Source organism: Meleagris gallopavo, chromosome 2, assembly GCF_000146605.3.
Source record: "Meleagris gallopavo isolate NT-WF06-2002-E0010 breed Aviagen turkey brand Nicholas breeding stock chromosome 2, Turkey_5.1, whole genome shotgun sequence".
Classification (NCBI taxonomy): domain Eukaryota; kingdom Metazoa; phylum Chordata; class Aves; order Galliformes; family Phasianidae; genus Meleagris; species Meleagris gallopavo.
In genome coordinates this window covers 78,957,827-78,968,693 of record NC_015012.2, presented here as the reverse complement: position 1 = coordinate 78,968,693, position 10,867 = coordinate 78,957,827, and the positions used below count along the sequence as shown (strand labels likewise).

The window sequence follows — 10,867 nt, the reverse complement described above, 5'->3', positions numbered from 1 at the left end:
TTTTTTTTGTATGCAGTAGAAGTCAGAGGCAGAAGAGAAAATCAAATCTGGTATTTGAAAATATCAAAACTGGCACTGGCTTTTGCCATTATCCGCTCCAAACCACCAGGAAAGAGCTGCAAAGAATACATTGAGCACCTTGCCAAAATTGTATCTGAACGAGATTTTGACTGGAAATCGAAAGTTAAAGCGCTAGAAGCTGAAAATTTTCGATTACGTCAGGAGCTTCTTTTGAACAAGATCTGTCAGAGAGTCTGCTTGGAAAATGGTGAGTTTCTGAAATTGTTTCTGACAATCACCATGCTGCAGTAGCAAGAAATAAGACAACTTTCATGTTGCCTGCTCTGTTTCTTGTATCTAGATACCAGAGTTCTAAGTTCTAAGCCATCTTCGTGGCTTTCCTGAAACCCTTAGGCTGTAGAACAGTTACATAAGTTGTGATGAGATTTAGCTTGAAAATTTAATACTTTGTCAGAACTTATGTGTTGATTTTGAGGGTTAAAATATGTCATATGGAATAACTCCAGAAAAATACAAATATTACTGTATGCATGTTAATTCAAAATATTACTCTATAGTCTGCAAGATACTAGTGTGTGTCTTAAAGACACTGTTTTTAACTACTTTAAACAAGCTTAAAATTAGAACACAGGCCTAATATGTTGAAAGCATGAATCCCTGATACATATGACAAGGAAAGGTAGGACAGGCAGAGAACTATACATATGCTCTCTCTGTCAATGTGAACAGACACTGGATTCTATGAGTATTTTGTGGAATCACAGCTCTCCAAGATCATCCAGTCCAACCAATTTATTATTATAAATGATATAATGCTGTAAGTTTGACATTGTAGGATCCAGGAAAACCTTTAAGTAAGGAAAACAATAATTAAAGACTATTTTTAAATGTAAGGAAGGGTATCTAGCAAGTTGCTTTCAAAATTGTGATTTTTTTTTTTTAATTTTTTAGGAAGTTATCTAATGGAAAACTTGATGAGGCTTTAATGATGTAGTGGGATTAAGTGCACTCACAGCAAGTCTACTGATGACACTAAGCTAAGTGGTACAGTTGATATAACAGTGGAAAGGGATAGCATCCCAGGGGACCTGGACAAGTCTGAGAAGTGGGTCCATGTGACCCTAATGAGATTAAACAAGGCCAAGTGCAAGGTGTTACATTCAGGCTGGGACAATCCCAGATGTGTACGAACAGACTGGGAGAAGAGAGTATTAAGATCAGCCCCGTGGAGAAGGACTTAGAGGTTCTGGTGGGTGAAAAGCTTGATGCAAGCCAGGAATGTGTGTTTGAAGCCTGGAAGGCCAACAGCGTCCTTAGTTGCATCAAAACAGATGTCAGAAGGGCAAGGGGGAGGTGATAGTCCTGCTCTACTAGCCCTTGTGAACACCTGCAGTATTACATTGAGGTCTGGGACCTCCAGCGCAAGGTATAGAGCTGTTGGAGCAGATCTAAAGGAAGGCCACAGAAATGATCGTAGGGCTGGAGCATTTCTCCTAAGATTAAGTTCTGAGGGAGCTAAGCTTGCTCAGCTTGTAGAAGAGAAGGTTCTAGGGAGAACTCCTTGTGGCCTTCCAGTACTTAAAGGGAACTTAAAAACAGAAGGAGGAGTGACTTATTTATTTTTACACGGGCTAATAGTGATGGGATAAGAGGGAACAGTTTTCTGCTAAAAGAGAGGAGAATTAGATTAGATGTCAGAAGAACGTTTTTATTTAGAGGATAGTGAGGTATTGACACAGGTTGCCCAGAAAAACTGTGGATGCCCCATTCCTGGAGGTGTTCAAGGCCAGGTTGGATGGAGTCTTGGGCAGCCTGATCCAGTTTTTGGCAATCCTGTTGTGACAGATGGGTGTTTGGAACAAGATAATCTTTGCGGTCCTTCCTAAGCCATTCTGTAGTACTAGAAGGCTTTTATACTAAAACTGTGCCTTTTTTATTGCCTTGTGAAAAGACTGAAAAGATTTCTAGGTTATAAATTTAACTGGGAAAAGTAATGTGTTAGACTTTACTTAGAGATTTTAATGATTTACTTTCTTTTATCACTACACCTTTCTCTCTAGAAAAGTGATTTACTAACTATTCATATTTAGTTATTCTTTATATGACTCTTTTCTGTAACTTATTCCAAACATGAATAGTAGTTGTGGTTGTAAGATGGGAGATCAGCAAAACATGTCAGTAGACTACAGGTTAAAACAGTTTGCACTGCTGATAAACCTTCTAGTTAGAAAACATTTTGACATTTTAAATACTTATAGTTGTTCACATCAGCCCCTCCTACCTCACATGATGTCCAAGATGAGTAGGACATTCACATTTTTTCACAAGAGCTTTCCTTAACATTAAAAATTCTGAGTTCTTGGAGTCTAACTTTGATATGTTTGTCTTTTGTGGTGTTTCTTTCAACTGATTTGACTCTTCCCCCTCTCCCCCACCTCCCCCAACCTTAGTATGGCATGTAAAGTTTTCTGATAATGAAATTGAGCCATCTGTTCTCTTGAAAGGAAGATACTCTTAATCAGACATGTGACTGCTGAGTGAGCATTCATAGTTACGGTTAAACTGGAGACATGCTCAGTCTCTTACTTTTGAGTAAAGAAAAATCATGGGTATCTGATGGGATATCAGTTGGTGAGTTCTGTTTACTCTTCTGTTGATGTAGTTGATAATTTGTATTAAGAGCAGAACACGTAAGACTAAAATTAAAGGAAGGTGATTGTAGGGGCAAAACCTACCTGAAATAAGGGACGCTCTACTTTCTGCTCTACCGAAACTTTCTGCTCTGGAAAAATAAAATTCTTCTCTGTTGTGCCTGTCCTGAGACTTTCAGGTTTTTGGATAGGAGCCAAAAGGTGTCTACTGCTGAGATAAGAAGGCACAAGGAACATGACTCTCTTTTGGAAAGAAAGTAGTATAAATGGGGCTCCATTCTGTTTGCCTGAAGGTTACTGTATAGGCACCAAGTTTTCTACCTAATGTTGTACCAGAGAAGTTCTCCTTTGGGCTGAGAGTAGATGGGATTGTTCCTAGGGCCAGGTGTCTAGAGACACCATGGATTTTTCTTCTGCCTCCATTTGTTTCTACAGGCGTGTATTTGGGGTTGGCTTTCTGCCTAAAACAGTGCAACCTTTTAGAATAATTCAGATCTTCAACTTTGCTTTGGCTCTCTTGTGTTCTGTTTAGCAGTTCTATTAATGCAAAAATAGCAGGGTTTCACAAAATCTGTCCCAGAAAAACTCGCACAGTAAGCGTCAGATACTGTTAGTCTCCTGCTGCCAATTGAGAGCTAAAGAGTTTGTCTTTCAGCCAAGGTTAACCTTGCAGCTGAATCTTCTTGCACTCTGTTCTCAATAATAATAATAATAATAGATTTTTCTGAGGCTTCAGGAATTATTAGAGATGGCCTATGGAATTTTATTTCCTTCATGTGGAAAACTTGTGAGCTCTTTGAAACTGTGATGGTTGTTTTCTTCATGTAAGGATAAACATGGAATGGATATACAAGCACATGAAGGAGAAAGCAAAAATATTTTTAAAGCCATATTATCTGAATTATTTTTATCCGACCTTGCTAGAGACCCTAAAAAGTGTAAGTATTCTTGATGAAGGGAAGAAACATGGCTTACTTAACTAATTTGTTTTTCAGTATGAGTTGTTACATTTTAATGTGTTGTTTATGAAGTTACTGTAGTATACATTCACTGACTCTGTCTGGAAATGCTTACTTGACTTCATGTGCAGTTTCTTTCTGAATGCAAGGACTCTGGTATCCCTTTCATATGGTGGTACTTTTAATGTCAGCCATCCAAGAAGCAAATCTTTTTGTAGAGAGACTGTGACAGACTGGCCTAATGGAACATCACGCATTCCAACAAGAAGTGCTAAGTCCTGCACTTTGGGAGAAACAACTCCAGGCACCTGGACATGCTGGGAGCCACCCAGCTGGAAAGCAGCCTGGCAGAAAAGGGCCTGGGTTTCCTGGTGAACTCCGAATTGAACATGAGCCAGCAACAAGCCCTTTATGCAAAGAAAGTTAAAAGTATCCTGGGCTGCATTAGGCAAAGTATTGACAGGGTAGCGATCCTTCCTCTCTGTCTAGTAGTGCTGATGCCATACCTTGAGTGCTGAGTCCAGCTCTGGGCTCTGCAGTAGAAGAGGGACATAGATAGGAGTGTGTCCAGCAGAAGGCCATCAGGATGATGAAGTAACCAGAGCATTTCACCTATAAGGAGAGGCTGAGAGAGTCAGGGTTGCTCAGCCTGGAGGAGACTCAAGGGATGACATCAGTGTATAGAAACATCTCAAAGGAGGATGTAAAGAGAACAAAGCCAGGCTGTTTTCAGTGGTGCTCAGTGCCAGGTCAGAAAATAATGGATATAAACTGGAATAAAGGAGATTCCTTCTGAACATGTCTTAGTTTCAACTGGGATGGTATTTGGGGCAGGGTTGGTATTTTTTTTTTTTTTGTCAGAATGTCTGGTATGATGCTATGTTTTAGTTCCAGAAGAAGAACAGTGTTGATAACACACACGCACACATGTAGATATAGTTATAACGAATTATCCTTTTCCTTTTCTCTAGATTAGTAAATAAATAGTTTGATCTCAACTCATGAGTTCTACATTGCTTTTTTTTCTCCCTCAATTACCTCCCACAGGGAAGCTGGGGGAAGTGAGTGAATAACTGTGTGGTGCTTAGCTTCCTGCTGAGCTAAACCACAACAATACAAGGAAGCACTACTGTGCTGTGCTGGTGATGTTTGTGGGGTCTCCTGCTTGGAGATGTCCAAAAATCACATGAACAGAGTCCTGGGGCAAGAAGCCAAGAGTGTTGGATCAGTTGACCTCCTAAATTTTCTTCCAACCTTGTGATTCTTTGTAGTTTGTTTTTTCACCTTGCCAGTATTGTCCTTACAGATACACCTATTGGTTTAAAAGAAAAAAAGTTTATTGCCTTTCATTTGATTCAGTTTAGAATTTGATGTAGAGAAGGAGGCACTACTGACGAATGAGAACAAAACACTTGAACATATTGTTGCCTCTTTGCTTTGGAGCTGCATGAAAAGACAAAAGGTCTTACAAAGTATTGATTGATTTATTCACAGGTTGAAGCACCTGTCATCTAAAGCAAAATTCTTAACCATGATCAATTCATCAAATCAACAATCGTATTGTTTCTTGGCAGCCTCTGCTGAAGAGATCTGGAAAAGCTTGCAGCTGTTACTGCAACTCAAGAAGGCATTAATGGAATACTCAGGCCTTTTTTGCCCAGCAAATATTTGGGGAATGGCAATTTAGAGGAGATAGATACGTTGCTTTGATTGTTTTAAGCTGATGCTCTTGACAGATTCCAAGTTAGTTATCCGGGATATATTAGCAAAACTTGTACTGTGCATGTCTTTTGTTTTGCTGATCTTCACCATCAATCTGAGTTTATATTATTCCCTTTTTGTACAGGGGAAAGAAATTTTCTGAACTGGTTGCTTCTCTAATAAAAACTAATAATCAGGGTTTTTTCTTCTATTTTTTTATATTATTTTACTCATCCTTTCTTGTATGATTTACAGCAGGTCTTCATCTCCCCTCCTGTATTTTTAGCTTCAACAGTAGCATGTAGTTGCCAGCACATCCTTCTGTGGTGTGCCTGTGTGTGAAGGTAGAAGCTGAATTCTGATTCACTGTATGTGAGTAACATGACTGGTTTTTTTTTTTGTTTTTTTTTTTCAGCTGTGTCTTGAGGCATTTGACATTTCAGGATTTTGTCCCCTGAATTCTGCTTACGATGCCAAGACTTCTGCAACAGCTTTTACCTCTTTAAGGAATAAGAAATAGGAACGGAAAACATTTTGTATCCCTTGTTTTAACTTCTTAACTTAGTGTGTTTCTTGAGGTATTTAGCTGTATCTGTGGAAAAAGGAAGCAGTTTTCTTTGTAGATTAGTATGAACGAAGATGCTTTAGTCTATTTTCTTCTTGCTGTGAGTTTTGCTTTCTGCAAAAGCAGAAGCATATGGAATTAGAACAAGCCAGATCTGAAGTAAAAACTAATAAACTCTACAGAACTCCATGTAAGTATACTTGTTTTGAGATAGAGTTCAGCTGTATCTTCCCTTTCCGCTTCCCCATAAGTCATGGGTTGAATATTGCTTGCCCAGCAGATAGCAACAGAACTTCTGGGTGCTCAACTTAAAGGCCCAACTTTTCCTCTCGAAGTAGAAGAGTCAGAAATCCTGCTCTGTTTTGAGTAGAGTGTGCTAGCCAGTGAAAATATTTTCTGAATAATTTGATTAAAAACTTCTGAAAAGTAGAAACTTCACTGTGACTTAAATAGCACCTTGTGGTGTTTCCCTTCCTGCTTACATTAACAAGAGCAGTGGGAGAACATAATTAGTTTTTTTTTTTGCTTCCTCCCTATCTCTTTCTAGAGAGAAGACAAGACAATTAGGTGAATTCAGAAATGTCAGACCAAAACATTTGCAGATTTCTCAGTGAATATATCTGGAATCTTGGAAAGAAATGTTCCTCTTTCGTGGAGCATCTTTGGCTTCTTTCTTTCCCTAAATTACTACTTCTAATGTGAGAAGATTTCCTGTTGGGTGGAAGTCAATGTTTAGTTTTTTTGCTATGGAAAAAAGATGTTTACTTTTGTCTCATGTTCAGGGCTGTGGTATGAAGAGATTTTTTTTTTCTTCCTTTCCCAGTGACAAAGGTGGCCTTCTGTCCATACAGATCCATAAGGAGAGCGCAGTCTACCTCAGCACTTTCTCTAATGCAGACAGTACTGCAGTAATGAACAGACAGTTGACATCAGTGTACTCTCATGCTTCTACCAGCAGTACTAATGCAAGTGGGCAGCATTGCAAATTGTCTTACAACCGTAAAAGTATTTTAAGGAAGAGAGTAGGACAACAAAAACAGATATGAGGTGACAACGTTGGGGTTAAAATGTGTTTAGTGTAGAGCATGGCTTTTGGAATAAGATGATGAGATAAATCTGTTCCCTGTAATAGTAGTGACACTGCGAGGAACTTAAGGAAAGCTGAGGCCTTTTCAAGATAATTAAGTGACTTTGCAATCTGGAAAAAGCACCAGCTAGAGCATAATCATTCACTGAAATTTCAGAGTACTGCTCCTTCCACGCATTGCAGGTCTATTTGGATTGTAGAGTTTTCTCTTTGAAAGCTCTCTGTCTAGTCAGATAGAATTGCTACAGCTGTCCTAAACACGTACTTGGAGCAGTGGGATTCAAGGAGCATCCTTTTCCTTCCAAGTTTCTGTATAACAAACTACTTTAGAAGTGAAAGCAACCCAATTATCCCAGCAAGACAAAGAGTTTGTGGTTATCACGTACATTCCTTGTATTTGTCAAGCTCTTGATAAGGTGCATGGTAATTTTTAGGACTGAGGTTCATGCAAGGAAGTGGGATTAATAATTCCTTTCTTTTGGTAAACAGAATAATAATACTGGGAAAAACAGATTCATATAGTAAAAACTAGTTTAAAAGTGTTGCCATGGCAATTGGGATTCTCTTGCTTGTAAGTCTACTGCTAAGAATAAGTCAGATTGTTCTCATGAAAGGCAAAGTATTGGAATGGCTGAGGTTGGAAGGGATCTCTGGAGGTCACCTAGCCTGACCTGCACAAGCAGGGCCATCAAGAACCACTTTCTGAGGACCATGTCCAGGCAGGTTCTGAATATCCCCAAGGAAAATACTATCTCTCTGAGCAGAATTAGTTTAACTGAAACTTAACTTTCAATTCCTCAATTAGTTCTTTTTTTTATTTTTTATTTTGGGGAGGAGTGGGTGGGTATGTAAACATAAATGGTAAACACTGGCATTGTTTTAAAAAAAAATATATATTTTTAGAAATGTATAACCCAAGTGATTTCTTAAGGAGAGTATTTCAACCTTGTAAGGTCATAAAGGATAACTGGAGCTATATTCCAGTTAATAAAGTCACAGCCAGAGGACTGCTGTGTGTGCTGGCTGATACTTGTCACTTAGAGCAGCTGAGTTTGTTTGAAGATGCATGTTATTTTTAATAAGACCTTATATTGTACTTGCAGTTCAGACAGGTAATCTTCATAGGTAACGTGAAGCGTGTCAACCTAAAATACCTTAGCTTTTAACAAAGAGTTTTCCAAGTTGTGGAAGAACACAGAAATGTGTTGAATGCAGATATTCTAAAAACTTTTCCTTAGAAGAATCCTGGAAGCTTATTATTACTATTATTTCAAACTATTCAAATAATAATAGCTTGACGATGTGAGAGATCTGGAGAAAACTTGCTTTGATACATACAGAATTACACCTTGGTTCCAGATCAGGACAGTCATTGTGTGCTAATCACGTAGAAGTTTGACAGATGTTTGTTTTTCCTCAAACAGCTTTATTAATAATGAAAACAGAAAACAGAAACAGGCTTTAACAGCAAACCTATGAAGAAAATTAAAACTGTTCGTGTATGTGAGGAGAAGAGAACAAACTTGATTCACTGCTCATGGAAATTGCACCTGTAATAGATCCATCAGTGAAAGCTAAATAGAAAATAAGAGTGCTGAAAAATCCCACAGTGGGAAAGTTGAAAGAAATACAAATCCTTTCATATATTTCATCTCCATTTAGAAGTTACTGACTGAACACTTGGGAAGCAGAATGCAGTATCACCAGAGGGGTTTCTAAGGTTCTGAACATTACTGATGGTCTCATTTTAATTTTTTTAAGTGAACTGTGCACATTTGAGTTTCAAGCAAGCTTTGTGTTAATCTATGTGCACTCACAAGAAGGAGAATAAAGATGATGCCAAATGATTGAAACTGCACTATTTTTTTACTTTGCAGATTTCCACTGGTCCTTTCTCTTTGTTTTTCTTACGTCTGCCACCTTCAGACCTGTCCTTTGAGAGAGCCTCTTCCACCACCATCCTTTTATTACAAATGCTGCCTTTCTTATTGGGTGGGAAAAACTATGAATGTTCCTTTGTCTCCTCTGACCTCTGAGAATCCTTATGACCACATTGCTGGCTGCAAGCACTCTGGCAACAAATGGTTTTCCTGTACAGATTAAGCAACTGATTACTCCTCTCTTTTTTTGTCCATGAACTGAGTCCTGGTGTCTGCGTTGAGGTAACTATTCAGAAGTGACAGAATTTGTTTCAGGGGTAGGGTGGACTTGGTGTCGAGAGAACTCTTCTTTCTCAAGAGTAGCTGAAAACTCCACTTTCTCTGACCGTAAGACAAGGTTGGCATCACACTCCTGTGATAAAAGCCACTGGGCACTGTGGTCCAGCAGCAATATGTGCGTTTGAGTTATGTTTCGCAGAGTTCCTTCAACCTTACTTACATACTGCTCACAGTATTGAAGTCACATTCTTGTTCCTTGAACACCTGCTGATGTTCAGGCAAGATGGTTTACACAATGGTGGGTATGTGTAGAAGGGTGCTAGTTCTTCAGCCTTTGCACCCAGGGCTTTTCTTGTATCAGCACCTTGCTTTACCTGGTGAGCACACAAATTATCTGGTGAGCACACAATTGTGGTTTTCAACTCAGGATCTTCATGTGCGGAAGAGCTGAAGTCCTAAATGGGAATTGAGAGTCTAAATATTTCATTGATATGATGTGACATTTTTAAGGAGACTATAAAATTATTCATGAACAAATATTTCATTACCTATATAAAAGCATTGTAAAATTTTGTGATTAGTGTATAATGCTCAGTATTTCTTATTTCCTTAGTATTTTTATAGTCACATTTTCTTGAAATTGCCACTGAAAGATTGTTGTTACTGTGAGACAGGCTTAATACTGTTCTTTTTTAATACTTGGTAACTACATGGTGTGAACATCAAGACTATTTTCACATTTAAATGATAGGTAAGTATAAAGTGATTAGTTTTCCTCCTTTCAAGAAATAAATGATGTTTAGACATTTTGAGGGAAATCATGAATCTCATTTCCTGTTGGGTGATCTATTTATTTATTTTAAATATAGCTTCTCATTGCTCTCCATGTGACTGGAAAAAATAAATCACTGAGCTTTTTTTAAAGCGTTTTCTGAATTAATGGAACTGGAAATGTGTTGCTGCTGGGGGCTTACTGTAACACTTTTCTGAAAGCTAATTGTGACAGAGAAGTTTTCTATTTCAGTGAATAGGAACTGAGGCACAAATGCAATATTTGTTTCCTGCTGGTAGGAATATTTTGTTGTATATGCTACATCTTTGGTTTTGAGATGGTTTTGTGTTTGGTTCTTACAGATATTTATGTATTTATGCATTGTTATTTTCTTCTCATTGTACTTTTTCTCCCTCTTTTGTTTCACATTTTTTTTTCCTTCAGATAATTAAAAAAAAACTCAAACATATTTTTTTTTCATATACTTCTGTGCTTTGCTTTTTTGGACTCCTGGAGTTATGTCCCCATAAGTAGTTTCCATGTTATCCCATGGGACTAAGAACTGAACAAAATATTCATTAGTGATACTCATAAGTTCCCTAGAAGGGCTTTTTAGCAGCAGGAAAAAGAATTTTCAAGTTGTTTTTTTTCTGGAGTATCTTTTGCTGAAAGCAATAGGGAGAGAAGACATGAAAGACTGATACCTGTTTTTGATACTCAGACTGTGCCAAGTGTGCTTTTCTTGTTTGCTTGCTTACTAAGTTTGATCTGCAGGGCATCTGGAAACTCTGTTAGTAACATCTAAGATCCCAGGCTCTGCTTCTTCTGCCTTCTGAAAATGTCAGTTGATTTCCCTGCAGTTAGGCCTTTCATTGTGAGTCAGTTGGTGCCAGTCCCATTCAGTTTTGGCTTTGTCTGAATGTTAAAGGGGCATGAAACTAAAATAAATTTA

At 38.2% G+C, this 10,867-nt stretch overlaps 1 protein-coding gene across 2 annotated transcripts in view; it reads left to right on the top strand.

Annotated features, from left to right (window-relative positions):
- The window catches only part of MEI4 (meiotic double-stranded break formation protein 4), a 75,322-nt gene that overhangs the window by 10,814 nt on the left and 53,641 nt on the right, over positions 1 to 10,867 (top strand). Inside the window, exon 2 of one of the 2 annotated variants that reach the window (XM_031552561.1) lies at positions 20 to 268. In XM_031552561.1, the coding sequence (XP_031408421.1) occupies positions 20 to 268 (249 nt within the window). Of the gene's footprint in view, positions 1 to 16; positions 269 to 10,867 lie in introns of both variants that reach the window. The other variant, XM_031552560.1, reaches the window with a different exon arrangement.